General features: G+C 55.3%; 3 protein-coding genes across 3 annotated transcripts; 1 reads left to right on the top strand and 2 right to left on the bottom strand.

The window, feature by feature from the left end:
• The first annotated feature begins 235 nt into the window (after nucleotides 1–235).
• Nucleotides 236–6,487, top strand: LOC120409624 (RNA-binding Raly-like protein). Its single transcript, XM_039558324.1, has 6 exons — nucleotides 236–311; nucleotides 2,398–2,476; nucleotides 4,720–4,770; nucleotides 5,105–5,253; nucleotides 5,586–5,699; nucleotides 5,985–6,487. The coding sequence occupies exons 2-6, from the start codon at nucleotides 2,406–2,408 to the stop codon at nucleotides 6,194–6,196; spliced, it is 597 nt and encodes a 198-aa protein (XP_039414258.1). The 5' UTR covers nucleotides 236–311; nucleotides 2,398–2,405; the 3' UTR covers nucleotides 6,197–6,487.
• A 1,374-nt stretch (nucleotides 6,488–7,861) lies between these two features.
• EXOSC6 (exosome component 6) lies at nucleotides 7,862–9,500 on the bottom strand. Its single transcript, XM_039558315.1, is given in 2 exon segments — nucleotides 7,862–8,726; nucleotides 8,728–9,500. Coding segments are annotated over 2 exon segments (840 nt in total). The 5' UTR covers nucleotides 9,448–9,500; the 3' UTR covers nucleotides 7,862–8,606.
• Nucleotides 9,501–9,589: 89 nt separating this feature from the next.
• Nucleotides 9,590–25,642, bottom strand: AARS1 (alanyl-tRNA synthetase 1). Its single transcript, XM_039558279.1, has 21 exons — nucleotides 25,589–25,642; nucleotides 24,006–24,214; nucleotides 23,224–23,412; nucleotides 22,481–22,626; nucleotides 21,156–21,347; nucleotides 20,583–20,727; nucleotides 19,215–19,360; nucleotides 18,554–18,662; nucleotides 18,309–18,459; nucleotides 17,829–17,953; nucleotides 17,053–17,197; nucleotides 16,252–16,430; nucleotides 15,641–15,754; nucleotides 14,698–14,904; nucleotides 13,882–14,066; nucleotides 13,354–13,462; nucleotides 12,586–12,699; nucleotides 12,185–12,304; nucleotides 11,645–11,731; nucleotides 10,163–10,276; nucleotides 9,590–9,857 (listed from the first exon to the last, which is right to left on the bottom strand). The coding sequence occupies exons 2-21, from the start codon at nucleotides 24,147–24,149 to the stop codon at nucleotides 9,672–9,674; spliced, it is 2,907 nt and encodes a 968-aa protein (XP_039414213.1). The 5' UTR covers nucleotides 24,150–24,214; nucleotides 25,589–25,642; the 3' UTR covers nucleotides 9,590–9,671.
• Nucleotides 25,643–26,028: the final 386 nt, after the last annotated feature.

Genomic DNA, 26,028 nt, shown 5'->3' with positions numbered 1-26,028 from the left:
CCAGGGAAGATGAGAGTGAGGCTGGAGCTCCCCGGGCAGGGTGAGCCCCGGTCCCCGCGGTGCCGGCAGTGGTGCGGGCAGGGACGGGCAGCGGGGCTGCCACAGACCCCCGTGCGGGGGCGTGGTGTCCCCTGCCGGCGCCGCGGTGGTGCGGCCCGCGGCCCCCCGCCCGGCGGGTGGTAGCGCCCGGTGGCAGCGGCGGTCGGTCGGGCCGCGGGGCCGGAGCGGGGCCGGAGCGGGGCCGGAGCGGGGCCGGAGCGGGGCCGGAGCGGGCCATGACGCTCTTCGGCAGCGGGACGCGGGCTGGAGATGTGAGTACCGGCCCGATCCTACCCTCCCCGAGTACCCCTTCCCCCGCGGGATCGGCTGTCCTTCCGCACCCCTTCCCCGGGAGATGCTCGCCCGGCACCGGGATGCTCGCCCGGCACTGGGATGCTCGACCGGCACCGGCAGCTCTGACCGAGGCGGGGGTGTCCCCCTGCAGCCTTCTGGTGCCTCTAAGACTCTTCACCCCGGACACGGCACCCTCCGGGGTGCCCACCACAGCGGTACCAGTCCCTCCCCAGGACTGGATGGCCTCCCAATAGCCGGGATGCCTGGTTCTCCCCATGGCATCGCACCTGGAACAAGGATGTCCTCCCGGTACAGGGATGTCTCCATGCCATTATCCCTCCAGGCCATTAGCTCCAGGTCGGGAATATCTTCTCAGTACTGGAATGCCCCATGCCATTCTCTCCTAGGACAGGGATTCCTCCCAGCACTGGGATGTCCCCATGCCATTCCCTCCTAGGACAGGTATTTCTTCTAGTTCTGGGATGTCCCCATGCCATTAACCCCAGGTCAGGGATGTCCTCTCAATACTGGGATGCCCCCATGCTAATACTGCCCCCCCTCCCCCCCCCCCAGGATAGGAATATCCTCCAAGTACTGGGATGGCCCTCCTTGCATTATTCCTCCATACCATTACTCCACTAGGACAGGAATATTCTCCCAGGACACTTCTGTTACTGGGGAGGGAAGGGAGCCCAGACACAGGGCCAATCAACCTGGGGTGGTCTTCTGCCCCAGCAGGACAGTCCCCATGATGCCGGTGGCCTGTGACAGGGTGTCTAGCCATGGCTGGGGTCCCTGGCTGGGGTCCTGCTGTCAGGGAGGAGAGTGGGTGTCTCTGCTGGGTGGATGTGATGGGCTGGAGAGAGGGGTGTCAACAGCAGGCTCTGGCCCTGAGCAGTGAGCGTGGCCATCCCTAGGGATGCTGCTGCACCCACGGAAAATGGGCGCCAGCGTTTCCTGGTGCACACTGAGCACCTTCCCCAGCTCATCCTAAGATCAGAGCCAGCCTACAAACTTTGCCACACAAGGTGGCAGCCTGGAAAGCAAACAAGTTCCAGTTTCCTTCTGCTCAGAAACCCTCTTCTCTGTAGGAATAGCAGGACCTTGCTCTGACAGCTGTGGGGCTTGAGAGGCCTGTGGCCAGTGTCCAGGCTCCTGGGAGGTCTAGACTGCTCTGATGGGCTGGTGTGTTCCCAGATGACTTGAGAAGCTTCAACATGGTGTTCCCTGGTGCAGTAGCATCCACAATGTTACCCATGGAACAGTTGGTCACAATTACTATGGCCAAGGGTGAGTGTGCAAGAGGGAGCCCTCAACTGTCTCCTCACCCCAGTGGCCAGAGAGGTTTTGGAGTGTCCCAAAATTACAAAATTAAATATATGGAGATATTCACAAACCACAGCATCAGTGCCTCTCAAATGTATATGTAGAAAATTGATCCAAGTTGGCTTTTCTATGGATGTTGGCTGTGAAATCCTAAAGAAGGAATGAAGAGCATTGCCAGGGAGGTGTGATGTGGCATCCCAAGAGGCATCTCCACCCCACACATCATCACACGTGTCTCAGCAGCCTTTGGGAGGGTGAAGCAGCTGGACACAGGGCTTCCCCCATCCCTGGCACCCAGCTGTACTCACAGGCATCCTGCTGGCCTGGATATCCCTGAAAAATAGTCCAACCACCCAGCAGGAGTGATAGCAAAGGTGGATTCATCACAGTGGTGGGAAATGCCTCTGCAGGTTAATTACCTCCATCATCAGAGGTGCTTTCTGCCACCCTAATTGGAGCCTGCCCAGCTTTGGGTCCTTGGGACAGGGCGCCCATGGGAAAGGACAGCTGGAGCCATTACCTTTCTGGAACAACCTTGGGTTGCTCCTGTCCATTCCAAAAACTTAAATCTAGAGAGATCTGCCAGCCCCCTGCTCATCCTGTGGGTGCTCTGCAGTGGGACATCTCCAGCCGGGAGAGAAGAATGGCTGGGAAGCTGGTGCCAGAGACGTGTCTGTGTGGGGTAGGATATTATCATCCCCTTTCTTTCCACTGCTCATTCCCCTCCTCTCCCTTCAGATCTGGACATGGCCAGAGAGCCCAAGCCGAGCCGGGCCAGGCTGGGCCAGAAGCGGCAGCACAGCAGCAGCCTGTACCAGTGAGTGCCTGTGTGCGGGGCGGGGGCTGCCCTGGGGACTGGGGACTGTCCCACACCTGGCTCCTCTTCCTCCCCTGCTCTCCCTCACTCTCACCTCTGGCTATTCCAGCTGGGAGGCATAGGTAGGGACATCCCTGCCTCATCCCAGGGCTCTTGGAGCATCTCCTGGTGCACTGGTGCCATCTGCAATCCTTGCCAGGCTCCTCCTGGTGTGTGTCATTAATGGGTGTGGGGAGTCCCCTTCCCCATCTGAAGGCGGTGGGAGAACAAGCAGAGCCCTGTGATCTCCACGCCTGCTAAAGTATTGCCCCCCAGTAATGGCTTCACACTGCCAGGGGGCAAGTTTAGGTTGGGCATAAGGAATGAATTCTTCCCTGTGAGGGTGGTGAAGCACTGGCACAGGCTGCCCAGAGAAGCTGTGGATGTCCCATCCTGGGAGGTGTTCAAGGCCAGGCTGGATGGGGCTTGGAGCAACCTGGTCTAGTGGAAGGTGTCACTGCCCATGGCAGGGGGTTTGAAAGGAGATGAACTTTAAGAACTCTTCCAACTGAAACCATTCCAGGATTCTATGATTCTATGTCAATGTCAGTTGCAATTGTGCCCCTTAAATGCTGTTCCTCAGGGACAGACACCCCTGCAGAGGCACAGAGGAGTGGCAATGGCCCTGAGGAGGGCAGTAGGTGATGGTAATGGTGGCAAAAGTGGTAGATGAAGAGCCTGTCCCCATCCCTGTGCACTCTTGGCTCCATGTCTCAGTGGATGTGTGGTGAGGAGGGGATCAGAGCTGGGCTCCTGTCTTGTTAGAGCTTTATTGTGAACGCCCTGACTGAACTAATTGCTCTGCCCGTTGCCATGGAGCTGAAGGGATGCAGCACTGGAGGGCCGGGACTGCCGGCCCCCTTGGGTGCTGGAGCGTGGCAGCCACTGCTTTTTCTCTTCCCAGGGGATGCTCTGAGCAAAGAGCTGAGCCAGGAAACCCCTTGCTGTGTCCCCAGCTGGGTGCTAGACCCCAAGACTAACTGTCCTGCAGTGCCACCAGTTCTCCCACAGCACAAGGTGGCCTGTGGCATGCCCACCCCTTTTGGCATGGGCTCCATACAGCATCAGCAGCCGTTGCAGGGGGCACCTCCCCTGTGCCCTGTGTGTGGGTTAGGACACCTTTCCCACTGCCCATTCCCCTCTTCCCCGGGGCAGGTTGCAACCTTCCTCCCTGATAGGCAGGAGCTGGGGATGTGAAGGACTTGCTGTCCCCATCACAGTGATGGAAACTGGGAAGACAGTGAGCTTGGACCAAAACCTCCCAAAATACACCCCAATAATTATACCCCAAGAGTAAAGCACAGGAGCAGGTGGGTCCTGGTTCCCCAGGGCTGCCAGCTCACCCTTACCAGAAAGGCTGGTGCTTGTGGGCTGTGGGCTGTGCAGATGATTCTTGAAGAAGGCAGGGTGGCAGTGGGACAGGGGATGCCACTGCCCCGTGAGGGGCTCCAAGCTGCCCTCTGGGCTGGGCAAGCCTGGCCTAGGTTTGGTGCCCCAGGCAGGGCAGCCCAGCTTGCCTGCGAGCCCCCCAGCAGACCTCCAGCTCTCCCTGAGCTCCCGCACTGATCCTGCAGCGACGAGTTCATCTGCAGCCAAATCTGGAACCCTGGGGGACCTTGTCCTGGTCCCCCCATTCCTGGCAGCATGAAGGCTCCCTGCTCCAAGTGATGCTCAGATCAAGACTGACTCCCCTCGGGTTAGGCTCAATCTTATGCTCCCTGACTCTGCAAGAACTGAAGCAGCAAAATGAGCTTCAGCGTCTTTCCTCTTCCTCCTCTTCTTCCTTCTCCTTCCCCCACTCCCTGCTCCTGGTCCAGAGTGCATGATTTATTACTGGAATGTCACTGCTCGTAGTAGAAGGGATCTGTTGACAGAACACTTCTTAATTTGGAGCCAAGCGAGTTGGCACAACCATGAAATTTAACATCAGGGTACTCTAAATGCAGCTTCCTGAGGGCAGACCCTGCTGATGCTGCCCCAGGGACTCTCACCATCCCACTCAACACCCTTCTTTGCCTCTGAGTAAGATCCCTTCCAGGGCACAGCCACTTCCTGGACCATGCTGCAGCTTGCATGGGATCCTCCAGGATGCCTCCTGCTCCCCAGGGATGAAGGTTGGGTAGGTGCTGTGCCCATCAGTGACTGCTCCACGGTGTCTGTGGACCCACAGAGCAGCTGACATGTTCTCTCTCCCCCTCCTGCAGCAGTAACTGTGACCTGGACTATGATCTCTACAGGGACGACTTCCCATACCGGTGAGCGCAGCATCCCAGGAGCGAGATGAGCTGAGCATGTGTGGGTTTGGCATGCGACTGTATCTCTGATCGTGGAAAAGTGGGGTGTCCTGGGCATCCGGCCCCTTGCCTTTGACAGAGGCTCAGTGGTATTTCCCCACTTGGAGGAGCTGCATCTTCCCCAGGCTTGGGGGACCTTGGGGAGGGGTACTTGGGGAAGAGACAACATGTGGGCAGGGCAGTGCCCAGGCTGGGGGTCCTTTACTGTGCAGGGATCCCAGGAGATGCTCTCTTGGCTGCTGCTGCTGCATCTCTGAGGTTGTGCTCACGCCACCCTGCTCTTGTGCCCTTGCAGGGTGTACGAGTACCAGAAGATCCCCCCACTCATTAACCGTATGCCAGTCAAGACCAGACGGACTCACTTGGGAGCAGGAAGCAAGAGCAGCCTGAGTCCCCAGCCCAGGACAAGGAGCAGCACCAGCGCCACAACAGGACGGACAAAGTGTAAGTGCGACAGGGCTGGGAGGAAGAGAAGGCTGAGCTATTGTGTCTCGGTGCATTAGAGCAGTGCCAGAGTCCAGAGGTCCCACTTGGTGCTGACCCTGTTGCTGTGAGTCCCCAGCTCCAGCAGACACAGCCTGGCCTACACTGGTGTGCTGGCTGTCCCCTGGATCCATTCCTGTTCCCCAAGGATGCCCAGTGGGGAGGATGTTTCATAGAGGAGAATGTTTTGTGGAGGAGAATGCTCCAGAGAGGGGGGTGCTCTGGAGATGGCTGCCCAGGATGGCATGTCTTCCTGGCTTTGGGTGGGATCCTCACGGCTCCTCTTCCCATAGTGCGAGCTGAAGAGCTGCACTCCATCAAGGGGGAGCTGAGCCAGATCAAGGCACAGGTGGACAGTCTGCTGGAGAGCCTGGACCGCATGGACCAGCGGAGAGAGCATCTCACAGGTGAGGTGACCGGCCACAGACCCTCCAACACTTGTGTGTCTGTGCTGGGCAGCTCACGGGCACACACGAGCCTGAGTACTGAGCTGGGTGTAAGGAGAACCTTCCCATGAGCCCAGGACATCCAAAGCTGGCTGGGCAGATTCCCCACATCCTTTCCCTTCTCTGGGCTGGCAGGGAAGAGCCTGGCCTTTTGGCCAGAAAGCTGGCGAAGACAAGGGAAGCTGGTGAGAACAGAGCTGGTGCTTGCACAGGTACCCCAAATTTCTTCTGTCTCTGCCTTTTCAGGGTCTAAAGAGAGTGAGAAAAAGAGGGCAGAGCTGGGGACAGAGTCACCATCCCCAGTAGGAGAGGGATCACAGGAGTCGCGGGGGAAGGAGAGGACTGGGGCTGACAGGCACAGCGACCTGCGCAACATTGACAGTGCCGAGGAGAGCACAGACACAGAGGAGGCGGTAAGAGGAGGGCCAGATCCTCTGCCAGGCTCTCTGCTTCCCTAAAATCCACCCCTGCTTGCTGGTGAGGGATGCCTGGAGCAGATGAAATGCTCCATCGGGGTTCCTTAAGCCGTTCCAGCTGAGTGCCAGGGCTAAAACTTTTGGCACATCCAGAACATCCTCAAGTACCCTGCAGCAACCCCCTGGGTGTGCATCACTCCAGCACCAAGGCTACAAAAAACCCCTCAGAGCAGAAATACGTGTTATCAAAGGTGCTGCTCCCACACTTGCACTCCCCACCTGCGTGTGGGAACCCAGGTACCGCCGTGCTGGGCAGGGTGCTGAGTTTGATCCTGTGTGTGTTTCTCCTCACAGGTGAAAACCCACATGTCGGACCCTGAGGGCAGCCAGTAGCCAGACTGGAATGCTGTGGCCTTCCCGTGAGGCCAGCCCTTCCCAGCTTCTGTTCTTTATTTCTTTTGAGGCTTCCACGTAGTGCCACATATGACATGAGGTGCCTGCCCTTGGCACGGCCGTCCCCTACCACTGGCAGCCCAGTGTCCCACCTTGGGAGTTGCCAGCCAGCTCTGGCGAGAGAAGTTTTTGTGTTCCAGTGTGCTTTTCTTTTTCTTCCTGTTTTCAGACCTATGGATAAGCAGAGGTGGCCTGGGGAGGGAGGGGAGCAGTAAAAAACCAGAAAGGACCATATCCCAAAGGAGTGTCCCAAAATCCATCTGCCTTGCTGCCAGTGTCACCTCACCCACAAGATGCTGTGGAGCACAGAGAAAGCAGCCCAGGGCTCCCACCCCTATGGCACACGTGGCATCCCGACCTTCAGACCCTGGGTACTGGTGCAGCAGGCATGGGTACAGCCCAGGATGGCTTTCAGAGCTGCTCAGCATCCCATCATAGAAAGAAGGAACCACCCTAAGCCAGCTCTAAGAGGCTTTTGCAGGATTTTGGGATGGTGCCAAGCCTAGCTCTGATGTGAGCTGCAGGACCAGCAGTGGGGCAATGCCAACTGAATCACTCCCATTTGCCCCTGCTCCCAAATGTGTTTTCCTTACTGGTTTTCCATGGGCTGTTCTCAGCCAGGCATCATGTCTGTGGCCAGCAGGACTCCAGTAAGAGCTTTACAAGGGCCCCTGGCCTGCACCCAAGGAGTCCTGGTCCCCCCTGGGCTCCCCAGTGTCACATTTTGGTTCCGTGCCCCTAATTTCTCAGTCGTCCTTCTCTCACTGGTAGGAACTTATTCAGTATTTCTAGTTTGCTCTGGTAAAAGAGTGTATTGTGTTGGAAAGAAAAATAATTTGTATTTCTTTTCTCTGGTTATTCGACTCCAATGCAGTTTTTAACCGTCTGAAGTGCACATTTAATTTTTGTACCCCATTTTATGTGCTGTCAGACACAACCCCCAGCTCTGAAGGCTTTCTTGGATGCTGCCTTTCCTACAGCTCAACCCAGAGGCACGAGTGCAGCTCTGCCCTGTTTCCCAGTGGAAAATACCCAGAATATTCCCTACCAACCCACCATGGTGCAGCTTGGCAGACAGGGCCACCTCCTCCACTCCATCTCCAGGAATAACCAGATTCCAAGGAAGCACCCAGCTCCCCCTGAACTCCTCAAGGACAGTGGGAGCAGAGGGGGTGACCCTGACTATGTAAGTGCATCCTTCCACCTCTGCCCATAGCTGGCAGAGGCCCCAGGAGGGTCATGCAGGCAGAAGACTCACCAGAAAAAATATGATTTATTATTATGAAAAAACTAACAAAACACAACTCTGCCACTCTGAAGCACTGCCTGGGCAAGAAGTCCAAGGCGTGCACAGTCCATGCCATGATGTGGTTCCTGCCTGGATGCTGCCTGCGTGGATGGTTATGGTGGGGAGCTTGGAGTGAGGGTTTCAGCCTGGTGCTGTGACCAACCCAGAGGGAGATGTGGGGTCCTGCAGTGCCAGCAATTGCTAGGAGGGAGGTCTCAGGCAGGCTCCGGCTGCTGAAGCAGTATGGAGGCTGTTCTTGAGGGGCTTCAGCAGCATGCAAAGCTGTTTGGGTCCTGAGGTGCCAGCTGGGAATGGTCTCCTGCAAGACGGGGGCTTCTCAGGTGCACTCTGGGGTGCTTGGGCAGTGTGAGGGCTGCTTTGGGGGCTCTCTGGTGGTGGGGGAGGGGTGCAGATTCCAGTGTCCTTGAGCACAGTTCTTGGGTCTCCAGCAGTGCAAAGGTTGGCTCATCCAGTCTCCAGCAGCATGACACATGGATCAGGCTGGGCCTGGGGGCTCTCCAGCAGTTACAATTAAACTTAAGCTTAAACGTAAAAAACTTCTAATATTCTAAAAGTAAGCTTATTTTAGTCCCCAACAGTGAGGTGTAGATCAGGCAGGCTGCAGGGGTCTCCGGCAGCACTGAAGGCAGCTTGGGCGGGCTCTGGGAGATGCCCCATCTTCAGACTGAGGGACGCAGGTCTCAGGGGCACTCAGGCACTGGTGGCGGCGGTGGCAGCGGCGGTGGCAGCGGCGGCGGCATCGCGGCGCTGGGCGGCCCGCAGCAGGCTCTGCCGCAGCACCGGGTACTGCCGGTGGCAGCCATCGAGGCCGAAGCCGCAGGGCTTGCGCCCAGTCCTCGGGCGGGCCGCCCTGGCCGCCGCCCAGCACGGCCGACACCTGGTTGAGGGCGGGCAGCAGGGCCAGCGTGAGGCGGGCGGCGGCGCGGCGCTCCTCGGGCTCGGCGGGCTGCAGCATCCATGAGGCGGCGGGCGCGGGCGGCCGGCACAGCGCGCAGCCCACGGCCAGGTCGTACATCTCCACGCCCGCGTCCGCCAGCGCCAGGGCGGCGGCGCTGACGGCGGCGGCCAGCGCCGAGCCCCCGTCCTGCAGCAGCAGCGCGCTGACGGCCAGGCGGGCCCGCGGGTAGCGGCCCAGCCGCACCGCCGGCTCCAGCGCCTCCCGCAGCGCCGCCGCCGCCTCCCGCTCCGCCTCCCGCTCCGCCGCCGCGCCCGGCCGGCCCCGCGCCCCCCGCCCCGCGAAGGGCGCCCGGCGGAACTCGCAGAGCAGCCGGCCCGGGCCGGGCTCGGCCGCCTCCCGCGGGCCCCAGGCGGCGCAGAGCACCTTGGTGCCGCTGCCCAGCTCCACGTAGGCCGAGCCCTGCGCCTGGCTCAGCAGTCCGGCCCGCGCGAACAGCGGCCGCAGGGCGCAGGGGTCCCGCGGCGCCGCTCCCGCGCCTTCCCCGTCCTCTTCATCCTCGGCCGCGGTCGCTGCCCACAGCGCCGGCGGCTGCGACTCCTCCGGGCCGCGCAGGCGGCGGTGATCCAGCGGCATGTTCGGCGGGACACCGTGAGCGGGCGGGGACGGGGCGGGCCCAAGCGGGAGGCGGGCACAAGCTGTGACTGGCAGGGGGATCCCACCCCATCCCATCCCGTCCCGTCCCGTCGCGCCAGCCCAGCAGAGCCGGAGCGCAGAGCGCGGGGAAAGGAGCCTTTATTGACCGGAAAACCGCGCAGGGGACAGACAGGGAGACAAAGGGGCCGGGGTTCCCCCCTCAGTCAGTTCTTCAGCTCCCCCAGCCGGAGCCTGGCAAAGTCCGTGGCCAGTTTCAGGGCTTCCTGCAGGCAGCCCACGTTCTTGCCTGTTGCCTGTGCAGAGATGTCCTTTCCACCACCTTTGCCGTCCATCAAGCCAGACACTTCCTGCACCCACTGGCTGGCCTTCAGGCCCTTATTTGCAGTCTCCTGGGCAGGAAAAGAAACCCAGCGGTCAGCACTGAGGGAAGAACAGCAATCTCCCCACTGAGGGAAGAACAGCAATCTCCCCACCCCATGCCTACCACGCCGTTAAGTCCTGACTCTTCCCCTTCCCTGTTTGCAGAGCACAACCCCTCTTCCCTCACTTCTGCAGCCTGACAATAAGCCCAAGCATGAGGGCTGTGGCTCTTGCCAATCAGTTCTGGCTGTGTAACGTTAGATAGCTCCTGCCTGAAGGCGGCAGCTCCTCCACGGAGGCTCAGGAAGAGGCAGCCATGCAGCCTCAGCAGTACCTGGGGTACTTGACACAGGCAGGTGATCCTGCCAGCTTCGTTATCCACAGCAAAGAGCATAGCAGCGGTCTGGGGGGAGTTAGTCTTGAAAAGCTTCAGAGATTCATTCAGGGCCTGGAAGAGAACAAAATCCTTGCCTGACTGCCTCCCTGCGCTTGCCCCCAGCCCAGCTCCAGCCCCAACAGCACCCACAAAGACCTCAGGAATTGCACTAAACCAGCCAGCAGCACTGTGCAATGCTCCTCTTCCCAAACATGAGCCATCTTCACATTCCTGGCAGTGTAGAAGCCTTGGCAGGGGACATAAACCCTGCCTGTGTACCCCAAGGGAGGAAGGAGAAAATGCTTTTATTTCCCCACCATGAGGTATCCAGGAACTGGCAGAATCAGCCCCAGAATGAACCTTTGCCTGAGTGTACTGGCTGGAGGAGAAAAAGCTCCTCCCAGCAGAAGGGAACAGCTGTTCCAAAGGGAATCAGGACTCAAAGGCAGCATGAAGAGGCTGCAAGTGTTATCAGACACAGCAGGCAGGGAAGAACCAGGGAGACTGCCACACATTCCATTATTCCCAAGGAGACCACCATCCCTCACTTGCACAGACAGCACAATGCAGCACAGAGCCCCAGGAGTGGGTCCTCTGGCAAGCAAAGCAGTGCTGCTCTGGGTGGATTGGGAACATGCAGCTCCCTGGGCTGCCAGCACTGCCATCCCATGGGATGCACCCTTCTGCCAGGGAAAACACTGCAACAGCACGCACTGGGAGCAGAAACGTGGGCATCGTGATGCTGGTGGCCACAGAGAGTGAGCAGGATCAGCTCCAAGACTGCTGGAGAGGAAATTTAACAGGGTGTTAAGCCCAGAGCGGTCTAAGCCCAGGCACAACCAGCCCCCGCTGCCTGGCACTGTGACACAGCACACACAACGGAGCGTTCATTCCAAAAGAAATTACTTGGAAAAAAACTTGTGTGTGGAGGAAGGAAGGAGCAGATTCAGCCCCGGCCAGGGAAGAACTTGAACCCAGCTGAGCAGACATAGCTGGGGGCAGCTCTCTGCCTGGTCCTGTCCACACACTCAGCCCAGGACACCACTCCCAGAGCTGATCTGCAGGGGCCACAAGCATCGTGACTTTCATGGCTCGGCAGAGCTGCTGTTCTCAGTCCTTTAAGTGCATTTCAGCATCATGACTGCTGCAGGATGAGTCTTACCTGGGACACAATGGGATTTTTGCTGGGCTCCCTTTCCACCACCAGGTCTGGAAGCTCAGCAAGTGGTCAAGAACCCACCAGCTCTGCAAGCCCATGTGCTAGTCCAGGAGGTAGGACACAAGACAATACCCCAGTGGTCCCTCCCCCTTCTCATGGACAGCATGTGGCAAGAGGGACAGCTCTGTAGCACTGAACCACCTCCCCAAGTGACGAGAGACCACCCAGCTGCTCCTCAGGCAGAAGGAAGGTTGTTGAGGAGAGATCAGCCTTTCCCGTACCTTTGCTGAGGCTCCATTTTCCATTTCCATGATGACCCACGGCTGGTTAGGGTGACTCTCGATAACTTGCTTGGTCTTCTCCAGCACCTGAGGACAACAGTGGTCAGCCACTAGACCACCCACACTGCATGGACACAAGAACCACCTGGGTAGAGCAGGGACAGAAGCCCCCAAGATGCCCAAACACACCCACAGCCCAGCCTGGAGCAGCCTTGCACTGTGAAGCAAGGAGGAATATATTCTGACAGGCAGGTATGTGGCCTGCAAGACAGCATGTCGTGCATGATTCCTCCTCCAGAAAACTCTAGTGGGATCCAGGAGGAAGCCTGCACCCAGGGGCACTGTTAGGCTGCCATGCTTCAACCCAGGGAACAGGTATGGAGCTAATTCTCTTTCAGGAGGCAGCAGAAGCTGGAGGGCTAAACAGTGTGAGGGGCATTCCCACACATCAATTCTCTTCCATCCTGGACACTAACAGAGCTCCCAGGGGAGCACCCCACAGCTCTCCCACACTGTCCTTTATTCCAGCCCAGGGCTCACTCTTTTCTGGATGTCAGCTTTGCTTGCTCGGTCCAGGTCATCCATGACTTTCTTCAGTGCTTTAACAGCCTCTCTCAGTTCATCTTTCTGCCACTGTGGGATAACAGCAGTGGCCAGTGTCTGCAAAAAGAGAAGCAGGTGGAGAAGGTTAAAGGTGCCAGTGACCATGGCAGGAGATGCAGCACCTCATGAACTCTGCCTCAAGTGGCAGAGCCCCGTAAGCTCTACTCCTCTCCCAGTGCCAATGACCCCAGGCAGCAGGTGCTGGCTGCAGCACCCATGGGATGCAGGGCTGCTGGAAAGGAGCAAGAAGGTGAACTCATGCCTCATTAATACCACCCAGTGCTGGCAATCAAGGTCCCATTCACTCTGGGGAGGCAGAGCACTGCTACCATACTCACCTCACCGAGATCCGTGATCTCCTTCTGCACATCCTTGTTGGGAGCTGTCTGGACCTTCACCTTGGCCTCCAGGGCTGACAGCAGTTTCCTGAGGCTGTCGACTTTCCTGAGGGCCTAGGAGAATACAATCTGAGTTAAATCAAGCAGGAAGATTGAGCAGGCAAGGCTCTTGGTCACCTCAGAGTACGAAGAGGTGAGGAATGCTGGAATGCCCCAGGATGGAGCTTAGTAACTCTTGGGAAGCCACAGGGCCAAAGCAGACAGCACCTTACCAGAACCAGGGTGTGATGCTGGCACATGAGCCTTAGGTCTCTTTTCTTTGCCAGGATTGCCAAGATCCCCCCAAAAGAGAAGTCATCCCCCCCATGAAATCCCTTGTTCCCACTTCAGGGAGTGCCAGCCCGCATCCAAAGTCACTGCCTCCTGCAGCAGAGGACTGGGTTCGCAGACTTCACCACTCTCCTGCTGGCCTAGCCAGCTGCCAAGAGCTCTCTATCTGCAGCCATTCTGAAAAGCAACCTGAGCTGACCCTGGAGCCATCCCACACACCCACCCAGGTTTCTCTGCCATAACACCCACATCTGAGGCTTCCCCCTCTCTTCCCTGTTCTGACTGTAGTATAGCCAGGGCTTCCAGCACAGCCTTTGCCAACAGCAGCACCCTTTTCCGTGAGTCCTCAGAGGATATTGTGCAAATTTGAACAAAAGGAACTTGAGCACAGGGTTAATAGGTGGAATCTCACAGAGGATCTCTCCTGCCTACGCTTACCTTCCGAGCTTCAGCCCCGGTGACTGCAACTATCCTCCGAATGCCTTTAGCAATTGCTTCTTCTGAAACAATCACAAAGGGGCCAGCATGGCTGGAGTTCTGCAAGTGCCTTTGGAAAGAACCCAGACAGACCCACAAGAGGGAGTTAGAAATCCACCTCTCCTTTCAGCAACAATCAGCACAGAAATAAGACAACCATCCTGCCAGAGAAATGCAGCAATGTGGGGACAGGCACAAAAAACCACTTGTGCAAATGAGTGAGGAAAGGGTGGCAAGGGCTGTGCTCCCAGCACTGCCAGAGACCCTGAGAGAGGGCAGGGGCAATACAGACAGTTTCCTGCCTGCAAAAGGTAATTCTGAAGACTGATTAGCTCAGGACTGGGAATGCAAAGGCACATCATCACCACCACCTCCAGCTCTGCCCTGGCTCTGCCCACTGTATGCTCATGGCATTCCCAGGAGCTCAGGCTACACAGGAACTCCTTTTCAGCCACCCTACCACCTTCCCTGACCTCTCCAGGTACTCACGTCCCTCCACAGAACTCAATAGAGGTGATGGAGCCCCCAGGGCCAGAGGGGTCAGCCAGCAGCTCCTCCACGGGAATGCCAATGGAAACCACACGGACGGGATCAGGGTAGGTCTCGTCAAAAACTGCCCGAAGTCCTTGGATAGCTTTGGCTGCTGCGAGAGGGCAGTCCTTGGCATACACAGTCTGCAGAGGACAGCAAAGGGAGGAGGGTAAGAGCCAGTCCTGTCAGCTGTGACTGACAGCCCACGTTCCCAGGAAATTTCTTCCTCTGATAAATCCTAGAAGTGAAATCTTGTGCCTCACACCTGAGCTGGGGTTTGTTGAGCTGCAAGAATCACAAAGTTATTTGGCAGATGTCTCATCTTCAAAATTCCCAATACCAGCTGCTCGGACTCCCTGTGTGCTACTGCACATGCAAATGGTTCCAAGCACAGATTCCAGGGTCATCCAGGGTCTGCTCTGACACTTGGCACCAGACACAGCAACTCCCCTGCCATTGAGGACACATCACTGGGTGTCTGGGTGCACAGTGTAAATCCAGCCAGGCCTGCAAAACACTCTGCCAAACTTCCTGGCTCTTGTAGCTGGTGTGACACTACTGCAGGCATGGGAACACTCCAGCCCTAGAGAGGGCTTGAAACCAATGAACAGAACAATTCATATGGGGTTTTCCCACTCAAAACCCTCTCAACTGATGGCAATCTGTGCACAGTACTGCAGCAGCAGCTCAGAATCCTCCTGCATGCCAAACTCCCAGCATCCCAGATGATCCAAAACCTGGACTCAATGTATACAACGTGTCAGCCATACCCACCTTTGATTCCTCAATCATCTGGTTGGCAATCCCTTCAACTGTCTTGATTTCCTGGGTGGACAGGGCTCCCTTGGCTGTGAAGTCGAAGCGCAGCCTGTCCGGTGCCACCAGGGAGCCCCTCTGGTCAGCCTCCCCCAGCACGGAGCGCAGGGCGAAGTTGAGGATGTGGGTGGCCGTGTGGTTGCTCATGACCGGCCTCCGCCTGGCCTGAGGGAGGAAGCCACTGTCAGATGGGGTCCCATACCCCAGAGCCACGACCACCTCCAGCAGCTGAAGGGGAGGTTAATGCCCTGATCCAACAGAATCCCAAACTAGCCCAGGAAACAACTTGCTGCCTTGGAGCTTCAGCTACAGGAGCACGTGTTCTCCACCAAATCTGTGCACGGCTATGTCCTGGCAGTCCCCTTGTTGGGCCTGTGTGGAGTGAGGCCAAGGACAGACTAGGACACAGATACTAATCTCTGTTCCTCAGCAGGGAAAAGCACTCCAAGATGGAAGCCTTCCCTCTTCATCTAAAGGTGCTGCCTCTATAGGGAAGGGAAATGCATCAAGGCTGACTGTGCTCCATCCAGCACTCACTCAGCAAGCTGAGCCCACAGGAGCAATGTCTGGAGTGGGGCAGGCAGCCCAGGCTCTCTGCTGTTGTCCCCATGCACCACACATGTTCTCCCTGCAAGTCATGACCCAAAAAGTGTTTCTGCCTGTGATCAGCAAACCCAGCAAGTGTGGCTCTGAGCCAGCTGGGTCTTAGCTGCCTTGTGGTAGGAGAAAGCCAGGTGCCAAGCAGGAAAGACTTGGAGTCAGCCAGACACTGCTTGATCATGTGCTGCAGGGAGAGCAGGACCCAAACATAAGGCCCCCAAAGTGGAACCAATGAAAAGAAACAAGACAAAATCCAGAGAAAACAGACAAAGCCCATGTGTTATACCATGTCTTAACTCACCTCATCAATAGTCAGGTGGACCTGATCTCCTACTTTCAAACTCCCATAGAGAGTTCCTATGTGGAGCACGTAACCTCCTCGGACCTGCACATTCTTCACAGTGAATTCTGTTTTCTGTACAAAGAAGAAAACGCCCCATGTGAGCAGGGTGAGAGGCCAAGGGGAGACATCATCCAGCCAGAGGTCTGAGCTGCAACTGGAAAGGTCCCAGCTGAGAGCCAGAGTGGTATGTGTGCTGGAGAAAGCTGAGTGTCCCCAGGCACAGCACGCAGCAAAGTGGAGAAGTGAATGAAGGTGGGGCACAGTTATGGGGCACAAGAAGAGCTCCCCATCACAGCTCAAGAGCACTGCCCTTGGGCTTGGCAATCCCAGCACCACCACCACAGGCATCCACATTCTGGTGACAGCAGCACAGAGCTGAATTCCTTAAGAAGCAAGGGAACAAAACTCCAGCCCATCCATGCCCTGCTGCACCCCCAGAAAGGAACCCTGTGCAATGCCTGACACCTAACATGGATGGAAAATTGCTGGAGCTTGTTTGGCCCCTTCTCCCCCTCTACCCAGGCCCCGGGTCAGACAGAGTCTAGCAAAAGGCTCTCAGGCCCACTCACATCCTCCCTGCTGTCGTCATCCTTGACCATGTAGCCCTGGTCATAGATCTGCCCACCCTGCTCGGCGTAGAAGCAGGTCTGGTCCAGCACTATCCCACATTCCTGGCCAGTGGATACCTCCTCCACAAACTTCTTCTCCCTGCGGATGGCCTTCACCGTGGCCACGAGGCTCCCGAAATCTGCCACCAGGATGACAGGCAGTGTCAGTAAAACAGGAAAACCTTATAGACACCACATGGGAGCAGAATGTGATAGCAACACCTCCCAGTTATTGCAGGAGCTCATGGCAGCTACCACATTTGCAGGGGATAAGGAGAGAGGAGCAAGGCAACAGTTAGCTGGGAATTTAATTCAGTGCCCTCCAAGGCAGGGACTGTCATTGCCTTCCACACCTATGCAGCAAAAGTCAGCACAAACATGGCTGTGAGCCTGCAGCCTCCTGAATTTCCATCAAATCAAAAAACTAGCAGGAACAGCCAGAGCAAGCAAGCCAAAGACCCTCCAACAGGCCAAGCAGAACTGCAGTCTCCTGCAGCACTGGCAAAGGAGCAGTGGAGAAACACCAACATAACACTGTGGAGACACAAAGCTGCAGGGAACAGGAATTCCCTTAACATGGCAACAGCAGTACAGTAGCCCCTGAACAGTCTGTCTTCTTTCTCTGCTCCATTAGTAACAAGCAGGCTATTCACCTGCACAGCCTTCCACTCCCAACTCCATGTCCCAGGAAAGGGGAGCCCAGAGGTACATGCCAGGGAAGGTTTAGTAGCAGTACATGATTGTGAGAAGGTTTTCTCATACCATAGGTACCACTCGGATCTGAAGCATAGTTGTATTTTGGTGAGTCATCTGTCACCTCCAGCCCTCGGGCTCTCAGCTCTTCAATGGCATAGATGTCCAGCATGAGGAGATCCTCCCCTCCAGCACCCTTGCCCTGGGATTTGAGCTGCCAATGAGCAAGATTTGAGAAATGAGCTGTCAAATACCAAGGTTTAAGAAACACCAATGCATGCCAGCCTAGTTGCACATGTCACTCACATCCCTCAGCACTCCCTGACTGAGAGCTCTGCCCTGGGAAGCTGTGTGCCAGCATCTGGAGGGCACCCATTTCTCTGGCTTCAGAGCAGCCAGTTCCAGCATGCAGACCAAGTGGGCCTGAGCCCAGTAAGGACAAGCAAGTACCCAGCTGGTCAACACCACTCCCTACTGCTGCAGCAAACATGATTGGAGAGGCACCCAAGGTGCAGGCTTGCCTAGATACTGATCCTTGGACAGGGAGTTAACTTCCCTAACCAGAACAGGACGGCAGAGGTGCTCCCAGCACTCCACTATCTCTGTCTGAAGGCTGAGCTCAAGGTTCCAGGCTTTGCTAGCGAGCAAAACCAACCCCAGCTGTACAGAAAAGACACGTCCCACAGTAACTGCAGTTGTCCTGGATTTTCCCATGGGACAAACCATGGGGCATAGGGGGTGTGAGCAGACTCGGTGAGAAAGAAGCAACTTACGACTGCAAACTGCAAGGAAGGGAATTCTCCCTGCGCACCCATAAACCAGCTTCCCCTGGAGCTGTTACCTACCTGAGCATTTTTACGCTCTTCTTCAAAGCCCTCCATGTCTACAACAAGGCCCTTCTCCTCTGCAATCAGCCCAGTGAGATCCGCAGGGAAACCGTAGGTGTCATACAGCAACCAGGCAGTGTCACCTGCAGAGAAAGTGCAAAGCAGTCACCTCTCATGTTCCATGACACACTGCTCCCTTCCCTCCTCTCCCACTGGCTCTGAGCTACAGCAGGACAGTGAACAGGCCTGGAGAATTGAACATCCAAAAGGTTCCTCCCTGCCAGCACAGAGATCTGTGTCTGGGCAGCTTAGAAAACTGAGCAAGTGAACACAAGCCAGAGGAGAGACAGGTGGTTCGGCTCTAAGAGATGTCTTCTGACTCCGACTTTGTCCCCCCACCACCTTCCACACCTCTAATTTCCCCGCCCAGCTGAGCCCTGATGTGATCTTAGATAATAAATGCCTTTTGCTGCATCCAGACAGAAGTCACAGCCTTACCAGGAATGATTTTACTGTCCCCAAGGCTCTGGATCTTCCTGTCCAGGATGCGACGGCCTCTGCTCAGTGTTTTCAGGAACTGATCCTCCTCTTCATTGATAATGTCCTTTACCATATCTGGGTCCTTCTTCAGCTCAGGAAAGGCATCTCCCTGCAGACCCAAGAGGATGAGCCCTTCAGCACGGAGACGTGCACATCTCAGCACAGGAAGTCCTCAGCAGATACAGTGGAGTAGGAGAACTTACCAGTGACTGCACCACCACATCAACCAGAGTAGCAAAGAAACCCTTGGGGGCATTGAGCTTCTCATGGGAGTAGCGCACGGCCCGTCGGAGAATCCGCCTCAGCACATACCTAGGGAATAGCAGAGCGCCCCGTGCAAACATTACACATCTGAGTTGTTCTCAGGGGCCCCATCAGTACCACCTACCAGCAGCTCCTCCCAGGACCAAGAGCACAGGGTTTTCTCCCCACGTTTTCCCTCGAGCGGCTGCTCACAGCAGCAGTAAGGCACAGGTGAGGTGCCAGTCCCCAGCTCCATGACCAACATTCACTGTGTGCTTACCGAGCCCAGTGGCACCTGCAGCACAGCCTCTCCCAGCCCAAAATTCCTTGCTTTTTCAATAGCAGCACTGCTCCAAGCAGGGCTTTGTGCCTGTCTGCCCACAATGATCCTATCCGGGGGCTGGCACAGCAGCAATGGTGCTCACAAGAACCTTCAGACTTGTACATCATGGCCTTTTGGGTGAACCTTACTACAGCAATTCAAGCGTCAAATATTCCAAGCAAACACTCTGCTACCCACTGGGATCAAAGAGATCCCAGACACAGAGGAGATCCCAGAGCCCTGATGGAAGCCATGCTGAACAGGATGCGAGCGGTGACAATGCAGCAGCTCCTTCTTACCCTCTGCCAGTGTTGTCAGGCCTGCCCCCGTCCGAGAGGGCCAGGGTGATGGTCCGTGCATGGTCGGCCAGCACACGGTAGGCCATGTCTATTCCATCAGCATCCTCGGCCCCGACCTGCCCCAGGTACGGCCTGGCACCGGTGCCCTGTGCAGAGGAGAAGGCAGTGGGCAGAGGGGACAATTATTGACAGTGGCACCGTGGCAGAATTACAGGGAAGGGCCTCAGAAGCCAAGCCCACCACCCACAGCCACAGAGAACATTCCTCTTGGAAAGAGGAGACTCAGTGAACCCAGGGGAGGCATAGAGCTGTGGGCTCTGCATGGTGCCATGGCCCACATTTCAATGGCCAAAAGCTCTCCAGACCAGAGGGAAGAAAATCCAATTTATCCCATCATTAAGAACCCACGAGAGAGGGAGAGGGAAAGAGTACAGGGAAATCATCTGTTTTGCACATTGGCTCAAGGACTCCAACCTGGCATAACCTGCCCAGCCAAGAAACCTTTCAAATCCTGTCACACAGGAGATGGTCCCAGCTTTCCTCTTTTAGGATGTTTTTATCCATACCCTAGGGAAAGATACTGCTGTAACCATGCAGTGCTTCCACATGGTGCAAACCTCCCCCCACGGGCACAGTCCCTCCAGCTGGGCTCCCAGCACATGGCTGGAAGGCAGACAAGGACACAGGGGCTGTGTCACCAGTGGACTTAGCACTGAAGAAGGGCAGCTCTCCAGTTCCAACTCTGGAGCTCAGCACCTCATTCCTTAGAGGTAGCAGGAGCTTAGGCTCTTCTCCCTGCTTTTTATCCAGCATGATGTACAGCCAGGAAGATCTGCCTCCTCCATGGAGGGAAAAAAAAGGCTCGGACTTGCACACAGAACTCCCAGCATGGGTAACGTGATCCCCACCCGAGACAATGCAGCAGCAGCACACAGGTTCTGCAAGTGGCTGTTGTGGTTTATATGGCAAAGGCCTCCTGTCTAAGGGAATTTTCTACAGATCAGCATGTTCCACGTGTGAGACTGAAGGACAAATTGATTCTGGGTATCTCTCTACCATATGGCAAAAAAACAGCACTTGGCCATGAGGGACTGCGGAGCCTCTCCCACTGGGAGAGGACCAAGGAGTGTTCATCAGGACAGTCCACAGAAGCTGGGTAAGCTGCACCACTCACTGTCCTGTTTTCCTCTGGAAACATGTCCCAGGGCAGCAATCACTGTGCCAGCCTGGGTTCCTACCCTCAGCAAAGTGCAAACGTGTGAGGCTCACAGCAGCTGGGAAAGCAGAGACCACCCTGTCCAACCAGCCCCATGCATCTCCCCAGGGATTCAGGGAATGGATACAGCTGGGTAAGGCTCCAGTTCATACCTTTTGGATGGCTTCAAAGTAAGGAAGGAAAAGGTCAGTGTCATAGTTGGACATCTTGTTCTGCAGCACAGAGACCAGCCTCTCTAGGCCCATCCCAGTATCAATACTTTTCTTAGGAAGGGGCTTCAGTGTCCCATCAGCTTCCCTGCCAAAGAAAGGTGAGATGTTATGGATGGAGGCTCTGCAAGGGGAACCCCATCTCTCCCTCAATCTCCATGAAATTTAGTTCCATCAGATTTGTGACACAGGCCCATACACAAGCCACACAAAGGACAACTTTGATAAAATACAGTTAACAAGACCCTCAGCAACAACTTAGACCCAAAGCAGACAACAACTTATTCCATACTGAACTCCTGGCAGATAGAGAAAATACTCTCAGTTTGTCCCAAAAGCAGCATGACCAACCCCTTCTGTACTGATGGGTAAGGGGACAGAGCATCACAAAGTGTTTGGCTGCTAGGAATGGCGAGTAAGCCACGGGCAGTTAAAAGAGAATGCAGCCTAAGCAGCCTCCCAAACTGAGCTGGAGCAACCTGGCTCACCTGGAAGCTGGAAGCAGGTCTGGCTCACCTATTGAACTGTATGAACACCAGGTTCCAGATCTCCAGGACGTTGGGGTCATCCTGATTGACCAGGTGTGAAGCATCTCTGTCCCCAATTCGGTCATAGTGGATCTCGCTGCAAGGACCACAGGGGCCGGTGTCTCCCATTTCCCAGAAATTATCCTTCATATTGCCAGGCAGAATCCTGCCTTCAGCCAGCCTGTAAGAAGAAATTTATTGAACAACAGAGACTAACTAAAAGAATTCCCCAACCTAAAGGCTATGCCAGAGAACCCACAGCTCACTAATTCCCTAGATGTGCTGATGAATTCTTAAGAGACCAACCAAGAGCCTAACACTCAGGATCCCTGCTGAGGGGATCAGGTGAACACTAGCGCCTGGCACTCATCCCAGCTGGAGACAAAGACTTACACAACACCTCAGTAAAGCCACCAGCAAGAAAACACTGATGGGATGAAGAACCTCTTCTATGAGAAAAGACTGAGAGAATTTGGATTGTTCAGCCTGGAGAAGAGAAGGCTCTGGAATCACCTGTTGTGGCCTTTCAGTACCTAAAGGGGCCTACAAGAAATCTGGAGAGGAACTGTTTAGAAGGGCATGGAGTGATAGGAAAAGGGCTTTAAACTAACAGAGGGCAGATGCTTATTATATATTATGAATCAATTCTTCCCTGTGAGCGTGGTGAGGCACTGGAATAGGCTGCCCAGGGAAGCTGTGTCTGCGCCATCCCTGGAAGTATTCAAGGCCAGGTTAGACAGGGCTTGGAACAAGATGAGCTGTAAGGTCCCTTCCAACCCAAACCATTCCACAGTTCTATGACTCCATGATCTTCTCAAGTGCTGTCAGTGGCAGCACACTGGGCAGAACATCCCATCCATCTGACCAAGCAGGATCCTTAAGCTTACACAAGAGATTTGGAAACCAGAGCTCTCAGTATCTTCTACCTAATATCAGTACTTCCCTTTGGTTTGGAAGTTCCACCACCCTGCAAATGTTATTTGTGACACTTCAATTTTGTTAAAAGTCTCCTGTTATATGTGTTCTGCCACATAACACAGGCCATCATAGAGTCATAGAAACATTTAGGTTGGAAAAGACCTTTCAGATCATCAAGTCCAACCATTACTCCAAGACTGCCAAACTCACCACTAAACCATGCCACAAAGTGCCACTGCTACACAGCTTTAAAATCCCTCCAGAAATGGTGACTCCACCACTGCTCTGAGCAGCCTGTTCTGTTCTGCTTCTGTGAAGATTTTTTTCCTAATATCCAACCCAAATAAATTACTATCGCTAATCAAAACATGCACCTTCCTCAGTGAAAGGCCTTACCCCAAATCCAACCAGATCTGCTTGCACTCCAGGTCTGGTTGCAGTCCTGCAGCCTCATTTCCACCAAAGTAAGTGACGTAGAGTCTTTCAGCAGGGATGCCAAACTCCTTGGTGAGAAGTTCCAGTGCCAGTTTACAAGCAAGTTCCTGCAGAAGGAAACATAAGGTCAGCAAGTGAATGCAAAGACAGCTCCTCTTCAACATGCAAAACTGGCTACTGTAGGTATCAGCAGCCAAAAACTTTCTGACTTTTGACATAAGAAAGAGGTAGATTGATACATGCAGTGAAGAGGGCACAAGAAACATCTCACATGACTGTCTTCATGCAGCCAAGTTAACTCCTAGCATGTTCACTGCCTCCAAAAAGCCTTTTAATTCTGACTTTGAATACTACACTAGCAAGAAGCTTGGGAAAGGAAATCATTATTGTATGATCGCTCCTTTTTGAAGGTCAGTCATAGCTGCATAGCACATTTAAGTCCCCACATCTCCAGGACAGCCACTAAAACCTCTACTTGAAGACTCCAAACTAGCAGAGTTAATTTAATCAGTTTTGTAACCTTAAGTAATTAATCTCAAATCATTCTGCAGGGTTGGGGCAGCTTCCAAGCTCATATATTCCAAAGCAGCTACATGCACCTTTGTGCCAACATATTCTCTTTCCTCTTGGCAACCACTCTGCTGAGTTTACAGAGATGGATAAATCTGCGCAAGAGATTCAGAGCTGCACCCGGACTGTTTTACCTTGAAATAATCCCCAAAGGACCAGGATCCCAACATCTCAAAGAAGGTGTGGTGGTACACATCTTTCCCCACATCATCCAGGTCGTTGTGCTTGCCCCCTGCTCGGATGCACTTCTGAGTGTTGGTGGCTCTGCTCAGTTTAGCGAGCGGGTGTGAGGGGTCGATGGTATTGAGGAAGATGGGTTTGAACTGAGAGAAGAGAAAAAAGGGCAATTGGGAAACGGACTCAGAACCTGCTTTCAAATGTTGCAAGCAACAGCAAGGCAGTAAGTGTCATCTATGTCATGATATCACTAGTCTGGACATACCCAAAACACCTTTCAGAAACAAATCTGCTGCTGCTGTCCATGCCTAGAACTCAGCACTCACACACAGAAAGTGTTCCTAGAGCCCACCAAAGCCCAGGGCTTCCAAAGGGACTGAAAGCTGTCAGATTCCCAGCTTCCAAAAAATAAAAATTGGCTGCTGATCTGCAGCAGAGCCCTTGCAGCAGACCAGTCTCATCTGCTCTTCAAACACACCATTAGTCATTTCTGCCAGGATTGCTGTGGTACCAGGGGTCAAGGAAGGGAGACTGGCAGAGCTCCCACCACAGGAACCTCTTCCAGTGCTCTTGCCCATTTTGTGAGAGCACAGAGGACTCCAGTGGACACACCAACCATCTCTCTGTGACCAGAAGGAAGATGGAGAAAACACTAATTTTCCCAACAGCTCTGCAAACAGTGTCACAGGTTCCAACAGGATATGTTCCTAGGACCGCAGTGCCAGGGTGGGAATCCTACCTGATTCATACCAGCATTGGCAAAGAGCAGTGTGGGGTCATCCAGGGGGATTGTAGAAGATGAGTGCACATAGGTGTGCTTGTTTTCCTTGAAGAAGTCAATGAACCGTTGCCGGATCTGGCTGGCGGTGAGCGAGGTCTCCATCTGGAAGCTGGAAGTTGCCACTGTCTAAAGCAAGTGGCAGGAAAGCAGCAAAACCTCGGTGCAGTCTGAACAAACAACAACAAACAACGCTCTGATGTGCTGTCAGTTCAAGGTGAACATCAGGATCGCTGTCTCCAACTCCTGAAAGGGTCTCCCTACATTGTTAAATACCCACTGACACCTCAGTTCAACCATCGGTCTGCCCCAAATAGTGGTGGCCCAACCCAAAATTTCCTGTCCCCCAACCTCCCTGACTTCAGGGGCTCTACATCAAGTTACTTTTTCTTTGAAAACACATGGTTTTAAAATAACAAATTCACATGGATTCAGTGGGTTGTGCTGGTCTTGCTGGTGACAAAGGAACTGCCAAGTCATCAAAGCATTCAAGGTGATTAAATGCAGAGAGTGAGGAGACATCATTATGGCCTTCCAGTATTTAAGGGGGCTTATAAAAACAAGGGAGAGCAACTTTTTACATAGGCAAATAATGATACAACAAGGCAGAACAGTTTTAAACTGGATAAGGAGAGATTTAGGTTAGATATTAGGAAGAAATTCTTCCCTGTGAGGCTGGGGAGGCCCTGGCACAGGCTGCCAAGACAAGCTGTGGCTTCCCCATCCCTGGAAGTGCTCAAGGCCAGGTTGGATGGTCCTTGGAGCAGCATGGTCTAGTGGAAGGTGTCCTATGGCAAGGGTGTTAGAACCAGATGGGCTTTAAGGTCTCTTCCAATTCGAACCATTTTATAATTCAATGACTAAATCATAGAACAGCCAAGTTTGGAAATGACCCCAAATATCACCTTGTCCACCCACCCTGCTCAAAGCAGAGCCAGCTCCAGGGATGCCTGGAAGCCTTCCTTGAGGGGACCCACATCCCCTTCCTTGAGGAGACGAACATCAGAGGCAGGCTGACAGCCCGGAGGGCAGCACCGCCCGTGTCCTACGGGTACACAGGGCTGTCCCTGACAGCGGAGCGCAATGCGCATCCACGGAGTGGGGCGAGATCCCAGCAGCCTGCTGCGGCACGGAGAGAAGCGAATTCCCCGTAGGAGCAAAGCCTGGGAGTATTCACAGCACAGAATCAATGAGGTTGGAAAAGTCTTCTGAGATCATCGAGTCCAACCTCGATGCTGGAGGAGGGAAGGACCCGAAGTGGGAAGAACCAGGCATAGCGGCGGCCCCAGGGCCTATCAGAGCCTCTGCCCCGACACACCCGCTCTCCACTGCCCGAGAAGGGGTGAGGGCACAGCGGTGTCCGGCAGCGCCGCCGGTCGCCCGGCATCCCCCCGCGGGCTCACATGGGGCGCGACCAGCGCACCACCACCGCCACCCTCCCACCCCGCCTTCTCCGTGCCCCTCTCCCCTGTGGCCGCGGGTCCCAGCCGGGCCATGACAGCCAAACCCAGCGGCCAGACCCTCCCAGGCCCCTCGGGCCGTACCTGCGCGGCCGCCGCCGCCCCTCGCTCTGCTCCTCCGGCCGCGCCGCAGCGCCCACTCCGCCCCGCCCCTCCGGCGGCCGCCACCTCCCATTGGTTGCGGGGGCTGTCGCTCTTCCGTCAGCCCCGCCTCTCCCCGGGGCGCCCCGCCCCGGCTGATGCAATGGCGGGACACGCGGGCACGTGACGCGGGCGGGCTGAGGCCTCACTGGGCGCCGCCATTTTAGGGGTGCCCGCCCTGCAGGCGCAGGGATGTTGTCCCAAAAAATCGGATTCGTTCCCCTGGTGTGCAACGAGCCGATAATGACACACTCGAGTGAGACATAGTTTATTTCAGAACTCCCCAGCCTGGGTGCTTAGTGGTATTCCACAAATTCAGCGCACCACACCGGACTTTCCATGCTGTTATGTCGCAGCAGTTCAGAGTTAGTAACTTCCCAAGC

This window comes from Corvus cornix, chromosome 11 (genome assembly GCF_000738735.6).
Source record: "Corvus cornix cornix isolate S_Up_H32 chromosome 11, ASM73873v5, whole genome shotgun sequence".
Taxonomy (NCBI): Eukaryota; Metazoa; Chordata; class Aves; order Passeriformes; family Corvidae; genus Corvus; species Corvus cornix.
Note: the sequence above shows the minus strand (reverse complement) of the source record. Positions and strands in the feature narration are given on the sequence as shown.